This window comes from Emydura macquarii, unplaced genomic scaffold (assembly GCF_026122565.2).
Source record: "Emydura macquarii macquarii isolate MOO-44397 ecotype Brisbane River unplaced genomic scaffold, CSIRO-AGI_Emac_v2 contig_1348, whole genome shotgun sequence".
Classification (NCBI taxonomy): Eukaryota; Metazoa; Chordata; order Testudines; family Chelidae; genus Emydura; species Emydura macquarii.
In genome coordinates, this window is record NW_027131485.1 from 8,943,117 (window position 1) to 8,956,584 (window position 13,468).

The following is a 13,468-nucleotide window of genomic DNA, read 5'->3' on the forward strand; positions in this document are numbered from 1 at the left end:
ATGTGAGTTCACTAAAAAGAGACTCCGCTGTATTCAATGCATCCTCTCATACTGTTTGCTTGTACAATACTGACCCATTTTCAGTATGGAGAAGTGCAATGAGTTTTCTCTCTTGGTTTTTAACTTAATTTGAGGTTTTTGATTTCGCTCACCATAAGTCAAATAAGGTGTAAATTTTTAACAGTGAGGGTAATTCATCATTGAAACAATTTACTAAAGGTTGTGGGCATTTTCCATCACAGACAATTTTTAAGAACATAAGAATGACTATACTGAGTCAAACTAATAATCCAGCTAGTCCAGTATCTTGTCTTCCAACAGTGGTGAATGCCAGGTGCTTCAGAGGGAATGAACAGAACAGATAATCATCAAGTGATCCATCCCTTTGCCCATGCCCATCTTCTGGCAAACAGAGGCTAGGGACACTTCAGAACATGGTTTTGCATCCCTGCCCATCCTGGCTAACAGCCATTGATGGACCTATCCTCCATGAATTTATCTAGTTCTTTTTTGAACTCTGTAGTAGTCTTGGCCTTCACAACATCCTCTCACAAGGAGTTCCACAGGTTGACTGTGCATTGTGTGAAGAAATACTTCCTTTGGTTCATTTTAAACCTGCTGCTTATTGATTTTATTTGGTGACCCCTAGTTCTTGTGTTATGAGAAGGAGTAAATAACACTTCCTTATTTACTTTCTCCACACCAGTCATGATTTTATTGATTTTATCATATCCCCCCTTAGCTATCTCTTTTACAAGATAAAAAGTCCCAATCTTATTAATCTCACCTCATATCTCTCCATATCTCTAATCATTTTAGTTGTCCTTACTCCAGAGAAGTAAACGAGGTTTGTTGCAGGGATAGGTTCCTGGGTTGGATTTTTTGTAGGGTGTATGGTTGCTGGTGAGTATTTGCTTCAGGTTGAACAGACAGCCCCCCAATCTGAAGCAAATACTCACTAGCAACCATACACCCTACAAAAAATCCAACCCAGGAACCTATCCCTGCAACAAACCCCGTTGTCAGCTCTGCCCACACATCGACTCTAGTGACAACCTCACTGGTCCTAACCACATCAATCACACTATAAGGGGCTCATTCACTAATCCACTAATGTTATATATGCCATCATGTGCCAGCAATGCCCCTCTGCCATGTACATTGGCCAAACTGGACTATCACTACGCAAAAGGATAAATGGACACAAATCAGACATAAAAAATAACAACATCCATAAACCAGTAGGAGAACACTTTAATCTCCCAGGGCACACTGTCACTGACCTGAAAGTTGCTGTACTTCTCCAAAAAACTCCAAAAACAGACTTCAAAGAGAAACTGCTGAGTTAGAAATGATCTGCAAACTTGACACATTCAAACGGGTTTAAACAGAGATTTGGAATGGCTCTCTCATTACAAGAGGTAAATTGCTTTGCTCACCCATTCTCACCTCCTACTCAATGACTGTCATTAGACCTCAAGTACCCGGCTTTCATCCACCTCCTCCATTGTTCTCTATGCACTTGTATATTTATATGGTGATCCTATGTTTCTCATTTCTACCTCTGCATCTGACGAAGTGAGCTGAGCCTCACGAAAGCTTATGCCTGCTAAAATTAAATTTGTTAGTCTTTAAAGTGCCACAGAACTCTCATTGTTTTTGCTGTATACAAACTAACATGGCTTCCCCTCTGGAACTCTTCTATAATGCTTATGTAAGAAAACAATTTACAGTATCAACTGTTACTTATTTTATTTTATTACAGATTAACTAAGTTTACAGGGCCATTAACCCCTCTGTGCAGTTGAGGAGAGAATGAGCAAAGATGGCTTTAAACTACTTTTCTTTTTCTCTAATCCTGGGGACAGCGGAGAGCTGGTTTGGCCCCAGTGTAATCTAGAAAAGTCTCAGGGCCATTGCTCTCTCTGTGCCACTTGGGGATTCACCCATTGCTAGTGTATCTCCACCTGTCTGATTAAGCTGCCTTTCCTCAAAAGCAAGGTAGTTTGACAGACAAACTCAAAGCTTTCCAAAGTGCTGCCGAGTTCTCCAGAGAAGTAAATAGTTTTCAAGGCAGAGTTTCACAGGAGAAGAGCAACACCCCTTGAAATGCTGACTTTAGAAAGACCAGCTCAGCAGCAAAAGCTTAAATAAAAAGTACTTGTTGAAGTGCCACTTTTAGAAATTAAGAAATGTTTGTTTTAGACAAACCCCTGCTTCCTTGATCTCTCCCTTTCTTTGCTGGGAAATCAACTCCTCACCCTCCAGCAGAATGTGAATCACATATCAAAATGATTTAGGGAAGTAGATTTTTTTAAAAATGAGTGTAATTGGAAAACCGATTTTCAAATTCTCATGTGGGTAAATTCAAACCCCGTATAAGCTATCCTGAATAAAACCACGTTACTATCACACACCTGGTCAGAATTTGTCTTCTCTACCCATTTGATCTTAGAAACAATCCCATGAAATGGAAGTGTCATATGAATACATGCCTGATAGCTGATGGCAGAGAGTTCTCTCATTTTGCTGAATACCTCCTTGACTTCTTATACCTAGCCAGAGGTATAGGCCTCCTTGACTTCTTATACCTAGCCAGTTGGTAGTAAGTCTAGAGTAGCTCCTTTGTGTGGACTCTCTGGAACCATCTATGAAACATGCACCAAACACACATAAGGACAAACCTGCCCAGCTGCTGGTCCATGGTTTGATACTTTGGAAGTTCTTTTTGATTAGTTGAATCACCAACTCATTAGCCCTGCCTTGCAGAGAAGGCAAATACAAATGCGCATATGTAAGAAAAGTCATATTAGAGTCTCCTAATCTATAAAGTGCTAAGAAATTATAGTATTTTCAAAACGTGAGTGGCCAGATCCTCGGCTGGTGTACACTGACAGAGATCTGAAAACGTTAAAGGAGCTATGCCAATGTCCACCAGCAGAGGATCTGGCCCAAGATAACCACATTGTTTTGCATCTCCCATCCTTGACACACTCATACTAACTGCCAAAACTGGTCATTACAAAGAGGATTTAGAACAAGAAGAGAGATCAGGGTTACTTACATATCAACTTTTCAAGAGAAATGGAAGGAGTAAAAGGATTATTAGATTCTCAAATTCACTGAAACAAAAGAACTACATGCTCCAGTGTGACTACATAAAAGAGCAAAGGAATGAAGAACTACCTTTCTACATACAGCAAATAAAAGAAACAGGGAGATAAATCCTGAAGTCCTGACCCAGACAAAACTCTATTTAAGCCAAGTTCCTAAACAATTAACTGCCATCAGAAAAGTGTACAGCACTAATGCACAGCTTGTATAAACATCCAAAACTTTAAAAATATAAGAGAAGTGTTCCACTCATTACAAATTTTACTAACAATTTTAACTATATATGAATCATTTCATCCACCAATGAATTGCAGCTACTTCAAGGGTGGAAGATGGCATATTGTTAGTAGCACATAACAAAACAACACTATATCTCACTATATCTTATTTTTTCTCCCAAAACTATATTCTTAACAACATTTTCATTTTGTGCATACTGACAAGGTAAAGAAACAGGTAAGAGGAAATAACTGATAGTGATGTCTTTCAACTCTGTATGAGGGATTAGTAATCTGATATCAAACTGAACCTTATTTCTTATTATCTTCAATCCTAAGAGATGTCACATTTATTAGTAGAAGTTCAAAAACGATCAGCAATGGAACGCTTTCCACATCACGGCTTACCGCAGCTCACAGAGAAAGTGTATTCTCTTGAAATCCTTGTCAATTTCTCTCCTACCTAAAGTAAGCTTTTATTTTCCCTGCAATGGCACTTCTCCAAAGTTCCTTTCTTCTAAATGAATGCAGTTCATCACTATACATTTAAGGCACATGCAGAAATCAAAATAAAAGCACTACTTGTAATAGAGTTATCACAAAAAAGCATTAATTTGAGCACATTATTTCTAATTTGCTTTGAATGTTATGTATTCTCTATATCACACACCTTCATCCATACTCCATACAATCTGACTCTTACTGAAAAGGAGTACAAATATCCAAATATAATTTTGATTTTAAAAGTACTAACCAGAATAAATAAAGCCACCTTTTAATTGCCTCATTATCTTGAGGACATTAAATACACACACAGCAATAACAATTCGACAGCTATATCAACCTTGCAAAATTCCATTCACTCACTCCACTTGGACAACTATGCTAAATAGACAAGTACATAAAGTATTAATTTTTCCTTATCACTGGTCATTGTAGAGGATGGGCAAATACATTTTGTGCTTAGGCTGGTAAACTTTGCAAGGCTGAGCCTTTGTACAGATTCTCATTCAGGTTAAACTAACAGTTTAAAATATGTTATAATTGGTTCCTATGAAATAAAGTACAATTTTTTCTCCAAATAAATATTGATTCAATACAATAGTTTAAAATTCAGCGAAAACTCCAGTGAATGCAAAAGGAATCTTGCTCTGATAGTAATTGGCAAGTATAAACACTGATGATTTAATATTCTATTCCTCCTTTTCTAGCAAATAGATGTTGCTTGAAAATTAAATTGCAGTTAATATTTCTCCTCAGTGAAACTAGCTGCCATGTTGTGCAAATGCTCTCACTGCCCTGTAACAAGCAAGTGGCTAGAGTCCCCAGAGGAGACAGGCTGGCAGCATGAAAATAATTAAACACCAATATGCAACTGGCCTCCTTTCTGTGAAAATAACAGGTGCCAAAACAATTCCACTGTATATAATGACTGTATATAATGACTACTGAGCCCTGGGATGAAGATTCATTTTAAAACACAGCAATCAGCTGGCAGTGCAATTCATTGCCTCTTATAAGCCCAGTTTAACCATTTAAAACAAATACTTCATTAAACAACTTTCTCATTTCTCTGACGGTTCTCCATCTGCATTGACCTTCTCTCTTTGGAGCCACATAAAAGCCGACTTTGCTGTCCCATCACCACTCTGTTGTGAAAAGCAAATGAAGATAGCCCAGAGAAAGCCACAGAGCCCAGTGTAAGCTGTTCTCAGGTAAACAGGGACCAGAACGAAGTTTGAAAGCTGTGTTGGAAAGAGAGAGAGTTAATTTAGTGCTCCAGACAATGTTAGGACCTGATCCTGCATTCCATATATACCCAGAAATTCCATTGACTTCAATGGGACAACTGGATTGACACAATGTAGGATAGGACTGTATGGCAAAGAAAGGGTTATTGGATTAGTACTGAGGGTTAACTTGAAACTCACCTGCACAAAAGGCCAGTACATCAGCCCAGTCTGAAATGAAAGTGATGGATAAATTACTATTATGCATTTCAATGACAGGGATTTATTTCAAGTATTCCTTTTTATTGACAGTATTTAACAAGAACTAGGAAATACCTCAAAAAAGTTAATAAGAGGTGTTCAATTTCAGATTAGGCTGTTCGAATAAAGAGGTGATAATATCAAAACTACTAATAACCTCCATCAGCTGCTATTCTAAGAATGTCTAAGAGATTATTCTGCCTCAGTTTATATAAAAAAATCTGACCACAATGTGAACTTCAGAGTCACATGATGCCTGACACATAAGCACATTTATCAGATGGGTGAACAAATGTTTAAATGAGTGAATGTTTATTTCAGCTGTGAATGAAAAATACCAACTGAACTTTATATTTATGTCATACTTGCAATGCTCCTTCTACTTGTTCATACACTGTAAACCCCTTTCTCAGAGCTGAACTGATTAATTAATTTACTCAGAGTAAGCAAGATCAGTGGAAGGACACTCTTAAACCAAATGTTTTTACAAAGATACAGTGGGCACTGGTTATAAGAACACCCTTCATGGTGACAAAAAATGCCTTTTTATCCTCGAAGTGCAGGAGTTCCATGATGAGAGATGAAATGCAGACTATATTGCAGAGTTTATCCTGATAATTTTTTTCTCATGATGTATTTTTCTTCCAAGGCCTGGAAAATCTTGAAAGTCCCTGATTTGCTCAGTTTCAGGATCTGTGATATTTTAATTCACACTTGTTAGTGTCACCTATCTACCATTTCCACTAACATAGAGAAATGAGCTAAAATTGGATATCTGTAGTTTTACAAATGTTATTAAAAGAAAGAAAAACTGTCAGTGAAAAGTACAGGCTGAAACTGACTCCTTAATGTTGTTAACAGGTGTTCAAGAAAGTGGTGCCAACTGTATTACTAACTATGCACCAATGTGTGCCTAATTCTCAAGATAAATGGTACTACAGCCCTTGACTGTAATTATCTTTGTTACACTGTGGATGCTGTCATTGACATGGATTCAAGTGCATTTGTGAACACATATACTGTACAATTTAAGGATGGAATCAGTTTGCCCAACTGGAGATGGTAGTGGTACTTGGTTACCCATAATTCAGTATTACTGCAGCTCTGCATGGAGCCCCCTGCACAGAATCCCAAAACAAAAGAAGTGAGAGGAAGTAGAATTAAAACAGAAACAATGTTGGGGGCTAACAGCCTGTTTCGATTTAACTGTAACATTCAATAACATTAATTGTTTTGCTTAACAGAGAGATTAATCAACTGTTTGCCTCACCTTATATGTATTCCAGAATTTCTTTTTACAGTCAGAGAAAATGTTCTCTTTCCCCTGAAGTATACTCATGCCTGTTGGCAAAGAGTTTAGGAAAATCAGAAAGATTGCAAAAAAGTCAACTTTTATTATTTATTTGTTTATTTATTTATTGCATCAGAATTTTCACATTCTGTCACAATAGACTCATAGACTATAAGGTCAGAAGGGACCAATATGATCATATAGTATGACCCCCTGCACAACGCAAGCCACAGAAGTTCACGCACCCACTCCTTTAATAAACCCTTAAGCTAAGATTGAGTTATTGAAGTCTTCAAATGATGATTTAAAGACTTCAAGGTACAGAGAATCTACCAGCAAGTGACCTGTGCCCCATGTTACAGAGGAAAAACCCCCAAGGCCTATGTGAATCTGCCTTGGGGGATAATTCCTTCCCGACCCCAAATATGGCAATCAGTTAAACCCTGAGCATGTGGGCAAGACTCACCAGTCAGACACCCAGAAAGAATTCTCAGTAGTAACTCGGAACCCGCCCCATCTAAAATCCCTTCACAGGCCATTGGGCATATTTACCGCTAGTGATCTAAGATCAGTCAATTGCCAAACTAGGCTGTCCCATCATACCATCCCTTCCATAAATTTATCAAGCTCAGTCTTGAAGCCAGCTAGGTTTCTTGCCCCCACTACTCCCCTTGGAAGGCTGTTCCAGAACTTCACTCCCCTGATGGTTAGAAACCTTCATCTAATTTCAAGTCTAAACTTCCTGATGGCCAGTTTATATCCATTTGTTCTTGCGTCCACATTGGTGCTGAACTTAAATAATTCCTCTCCCTCCCTGGTATTTATCCCTCTGATGTATTTATAGAGAGTAATCATATCTCCCCTCAGCCTTCTTTTGGTCAGGCTAAACAAGCCAAGCTCTTTGAATCTCCTCTCATAAGGCAAGTTTTCCATTTCTCAGATCATCCTAGTTGCCTTTCTCTGCACCTGTTCCAGTTTGAATTCGTCTTTCTTAAACATGGGAGACCAGAACTGCACACAGTATTCCAGATGAAGTCTCACCAACGCCTTGTATAACGGTACTAACACTTCCCTATCGCTACTGGAAATGTCTTGCCTGATGTATCCTAGGACCGCATTAGTTTTTTTCACAGCCACATCACATCGGCGGCTAATAGTCATCCTGTGATCAACCAATATGCCTAGATCCTTCTCTTCCTCTGTTACCTCCAACTGATGCGTCCCCAGCTTATAGCAAAAGTTTTTGTTATAAGTCCTTAAGTGCATGACCTTGTACTTTCCACTATTAAATTTCATCCTATTTTTATTACTCCAGTTTACAAAGTCATCCAGATCTTGTTGTATGATATCTTTTTCTCTCTCTATCCAGTCTTTCTCTGTATTAGCAATACCTCCCAACTTTGTATAATCCACAAACTTTATTAGCACACTCCCACTTTTTGTGCCAAGGTCAATAATGTTACAAGTCACTTTGAAAGAAAAGTTAGAGTGATAATAAGGAAGGGCAAACATTCTGCATGGCTGCTTTATCCTTCTAGATCACATCTCCTGATCTACTGATTCTCTTAATCTTCAGTGATGACACCAAATTGGTGATCCAAACTAAATCTACTATGCTGCATCTACAGTGACAAAAATGGGATGGATAATTCATCAATGGTAGCAGCAACAGACACTATGGTGTAGACAGGGCTCAGCATTTTGCTCAGGATTAGATGACAAAATGCCATTTTTGCCACCACATACAGCACCTTTAATTAGTCCCACAGTCTAGTTCTGAAGAGCAGAGTAGCCCTAAAAATGTACTTGTTTAATATATTGTGGACAACAGTTTGAAATTTATACACACACTAGCTGATCTACTGCCCACTGTGCTCCTAGGAATATACCCATTGGAGTTATGTCATTACACAAAAGGAGCCTGATCCAGAGGAGACTGGCCACCTGCAACAATGGCTGGAAGTTAAAAGTTAGACAAATTCAAACTGGAAATAAGATGCAAATATTGAATAGTAATGGAACAATGTAGCATAGATGGAGTTTGGAGGTGTTGGATGCCTTTGCAAAAGATGTGCTCTAAGCCAACCAGAAGTTATGGCCTGTATTATGCAGGAGCTTAAACTACATGACTATAATGATCCCTTCTGATCTTAAAATCTACGAATCTATGAATATACACATACTGTACCCAGTGGGAGTTGAAGATGGACAGCACAACTCAGGATTGGACCACTATAATGGATATTTGCATGCCATGGTATATTGGTATGTAGTGGCTAGCAATATCTCTCCATCTACACAATATGTCTACTATTATATATGTGATATTATACCTATCCTGTAACACTGTATAGCTATCCTATTACAGTACAATATCCAGGGATTTCAGTTCCATCTGTATAGTTTACTTGGTCCTTCTAATCAAGTCATTTTTGTGCACGTATTTATTCATAATGGTGAGTAGGCCAATAGCATTTGATAAGAGTCAAAATTTGTACTAGCTATGGGTTTATTCTGTCTCTTCATTTCCCTCTAATCATATCTTCAATGATCACTTTGTCTGGACCATAAAATGAGAATATCATGATACTCACAATGTTAAAAGAGTCTAACCACCTAAGGGCTTGTCTACATGGAGAAAAGGCCCAAAATAGCTATTGCGCACAATACTTCCCCATGTGTAAACTCTTATTCTGCACTAAGAGTGCCTTTGTGCAATTTAGGTTAATCCATTTTGGATTACGATAATTCAGTATAAACTCATTTATTCTGTAATAAAAGCATCCACACATGGAGCTAATCAATAATAGATATCCCACTTTAAATTCACATGCCCATTTTATTTTGGATTAACTTTCATGAGTAGACAAGCCCTTAGGTCTTATTCCTCATATGGTTTAAATTAAATGGTAGTCTAATTTTACAATAGTTTTTTCTATAATGGTTTTTTAAATTATTTCTTTCTACTCCTCCCACTCATTTTTTAATGTCTTCACATTCATTATCTTTTTTAAGATTACATATTATGCTCACCACCTCTAATTGCAGTGTTCCACCACTTGTGTATACTCCTAAAACTGGATATGGTATAGTTCAGTTCCTAACCTGTTGTGTAATGCTGACATTTGCTGTTAAACATCAGTAATGTTTCAGCTAGGAGGCGACTGATGTTGAGTAATGAGGAAAGTAACACAGATTTCATTAGATATAGTTTGTACAATCAGTCTGTAAAGTGCTTCAGATTATTTGGGATTAATTAAAGGCTGTGGGCCTAATTTACCACTTTTGCACTATGCAATTTATTGAAATCATTGAAGTAATTCAGGCAAAACACAAATCATGCAGAAGTGAATCCAACCTACTATATAAATGTTCACTATGTAGGTGGTATTAATAACGAATTACATTTGCATGCATTCTAAAGAATCCCAGAATTGCTTTCCCGACTATGGGTACAATGTGTGAGCTGCTGTGTGCATTGTGTGAGGAACTGAGTGTAAATGGCACCTTGCAGAAGACACTCAGTGTCTTGAAGGATTAGGCCCTACAAAAATAGTCCCATTGAAAATCTACTGGGGATCCACATAACAGACAACAAGTGAACAACATAATACAAAACACTGGCAGAGGGAGGTGGGATTTTATTTAGTGACACCAGATCAAATCTCTGCTCTTATGTTGGGGTCACATTTTCAACTGTCCATGATTTTGGTTGTATAACCATTTGCAGGAGTGCACACCTGCTGATGCCTGCTAGAATATTGCAGGACTTCCCATACTGCTTTCTAAAACAGTCGTGACCAATTATTCTTTTGCACATCCTCAAAACCAAGGCCGCCCAAAAAATTTGGCCCTTACTGCTAGCACACTGCTCTTTAAAGGTCTTGTTCAAAAGACTCAAGGTCCAATAAAGCACATGGAATGCAAATATCCCACCTGGGGAAACTGAAGAAGCAGCTTGGATAAATCAGATGACAAAGGTCACTTTAGCATATAGTGCATGGGACACGACCATTCCTTGCTGCTAGGGGTGGGCAGTGGCTCAACCAACCCCTTCTGGAGGAAGGGACAGAGTGATTTGACTCATGGGATGAGCGTGCAGAGAGCTCCAACATGGTGTTGAGGTGCAATAGGGAGCATGATCTCAGACATGGATGAGGGGTTTTGCGGGGCCCCATTAGTGGAAAGGGGTGCAGCGAGTACAGGAAGCTCAACCATAGGAAGAGGTTGAAGAGTGTTCAGCTATGGTGCAGGGTTGCAGGGGATCAGCAAGGGGATGGGTTTCAGAGGGCTCGGCCATGGTGAGGGGACACAATGGACTGAGCCATGGGGAGGATGCACTGGGGCTGGGCCATGGGGAGGGAGTGCAGAGGGCTCAGCCACTGGGAGGGGAGTGATCCATGGGGAGGGGGTGCGGGGAGCTCAGCTGTAGAGAGGAGGCACTGAGGCTGAGCCATCGGGAGCAAGTGCAGGGACTGAGCCATGGGGAGGGGGCGCTGGGGACTCGGCCACGGAAAGGGGGCTGAGCCATGGGAATGAGATGTAGTGGGGCTCAGCCATGGGGTAGGAAGGCAGGGACTGAGCCCTGGGGAGAGGGCACGGGGGGGGGGGGGGAACGACTGAGCCATGGGGAGGAGGTGCAGGGGGCTCGGCCATAGGGAGGGGACATGGGGGACTCAGCCATGAGGAGGGAAGTGAGGCATGGGGAGGGGGCGCGGAGGGCTCAGGCCCGCTCCCGGCCGCACTCACCCGTGTAGAAGGCCAGGATGGCGATGGGCGCCCCCACGAGCTGGTCGCACAGCACCTTGGCCAGCACCACGCCGGGCGCCCGGCCGGGCAGCGCCCGCTCCAGCCCCCGCAGCCACACGTAGTTGAAGTTGCCGTGAAAGGTGACGGCCACCAGCGCCACGTGCCGGGTCTGCGCCCAGTCGGGCTCCTGCCCCGGGCGTCGCCGCAGCAGCTGCTGAGCCGCGTCCCCGGCCGAGAAGAGGCTGCCGTAGAGCAGCACGTTGCAGAGCCAGGGGAACCGGCGCACCCCGCGCCGGAGCAGAGCCCCGGCCATCGGCTCCCCGGCCTTCCGTGCCGGCTCACCACCCACCGCCGCCGGCAGCTGTGCTGCCTCTTCCGCCCCACCCCGAGCCTCTCGCCCGCCCCCTTCTTCTCAGACATGCCCCCGCCCCTAGCCTGTCCTCCTCCCCCTCCCTGCTGTCCCCCAGCCACATATGCCCCCGCCCTTGCCAGTCCTACCCGTCTCTCCCTGCCCTTTCTAGACACACTAGCATATGCTCCCCTGCCTCCCTCTCCCCACTAGGCCTGTTCCGGTCATTATCTCCCCTGCAGGAACTACCCCCAATTTCTCAGATCTGCCCCTCCTCCTGTGGGACCTTTGTCCTCTCCTCAAAGAAGCCCTCACGTTTCTCCTCACCGCTGCCCGGCCATAAACCCTTCCCCAGTTCTTAAAACCCAGCAGACAAAACCCCCTCCCCATTTATCTCAAACTTCCTGGTCCCAGTTAACACAGGAATTGCCATACTGGATCAGACCATCTAAGCCCAGCCATATCCTGTCTCCAATGATGCCTCAGAGGATGGAGTAAGAACCCTGCTGTAGGTCTGTGGGGGGGAAAGGGGGGGGGCAGATCATTCCAAAGACTTCTCCTTCTGATCTCTCATAGTTGGAGATTTGCTTAAGCCTGCGAACACAAGGTTTAATAACCCATCCAAATGTTTGTTATTAAATGTTATTTTATTAAACTCCCCTCATCACAAGTTTTTCCTGTCCCTACCTGACCTGCCTGCCTGCCTCACTACTGCAGGGGCTGCATTAAAAGTATTAGCTAAACTTGACCTGAGAGCTGTAGCTGGTTCTATTTTGTTTTTCAAAGAAGAAAAAGAAAATCAAATCTCTTTTGCATTTCCCCTACTCAGCATCTAAATCAAAGCAGAGGAAAGTATATATTGAAAATTGATGAGATCCAGGGAAATAGCAAAAGTCATTTCTATTTGTAAAGCAGACTCCTGTATAGCTATATCAAAACTGCACATAGCTATGACCCCCAAAATAATTTGATATATATATCATGAATCTTGTACTTGTGAAAGGTGCTGGACTGACAGCCCTGGAATCCAGCCTAGGGAACCATTTCCAGCAGGGAGGTGGTAGTTCAGTCTCTTTGTTCAATCAGTCCTTGACAGCTCTACTAACAGCTGTGGTGGTGAGTTTTGTGATGTGAACACTGGACCAATGAACTCTGAAGTCCTTTCATAAGGGCCACATTTCCATTGAAATAATATGATTTATGTTAACTAACTCACCTGTGCAGGAAATTATACCGGCATATGGAGAAATCCTTTCAAAGGAAAATCAGAATACCTATGAAACAGATGCACTTTACCAGTGTATTGCTGATGTAGGTTGACAGTCTGACAAAGCTATTGAAAAGGACTTCTAGGTGCTGAGAAGGCATCTGTAGATCCCAACTGCAGATTGCTTTGGGGACTACTGGAATCAGACAAATCTGATTATCTTTTCTGGGAGAATTATAGAATTAGTGGGTGAAGGGAAGATAGTACATCCACATGACATATATTTGGATATTATTAATACATTTTAGACTGTATCAGAAAACATTACAGCTTGGGAAGCTTTGTCAGCCAAAATCTGGCTAAATACGCCATAAAGAAAGAAGAACTGACAGTAATGTATTGCATTTAGGATAAGTATATTGTGTAGGCTACAGAGACCAGAGTTAGGTATTGCCTTATTTAAAATGCAACATTCTAAATGGGGAAAATATAAGCAAATACATTGGGAAAAAAACAGAGACTTTTATGCTGCGTGCATAATAAACCCAT

General features: G+C 41.2%; 1 protein-coding gene across 3 annotated transcripts in view; it reads right to left on the minus strand.

Annotated features, from left to right (window-relative positions):
- Positions 1–11,704, minus strand: part of BMERB1 (bMERB domain containing 1) — a 112,843-nt gene extending 101,139 nt beyond the window's left edge. The window contains exons 1-4 of one of the 3 annotated variants that reach the window (XM_067551067.1): positions 11,364–11,704; positions 6,594–6,664; positions 5,264–5,293; positions 4,791–5,077 (exon numbers count right to left, since the gene is read on the minus strand). In XM_067551067.1, coding sequence (XP_067407168.1) covers positions 4,898–5,077; positions 5,264–5,293; positions 6,594–6,664; positions 11,364–11,676 — 594 coding nt within the window. In that variant the 5' untranslated portion in view covers positions 11,677–11,704 and the 3' untranslated portion in view covers positions 4,791–4,897. Of the gene's footprint in view, positions 1–4,790; positions 5,078–5,263; positions 5,294–6,593; positions 6,665–11,363 lie in introns of those variants that run through there. The other 2 variants (XM_067551069.1, XM_067551068.1) reach the window with 2 other exon arrangements.
- Between the last annotated feature and the right edge of the window lie 1,764 nt (positions 11,705–13,468).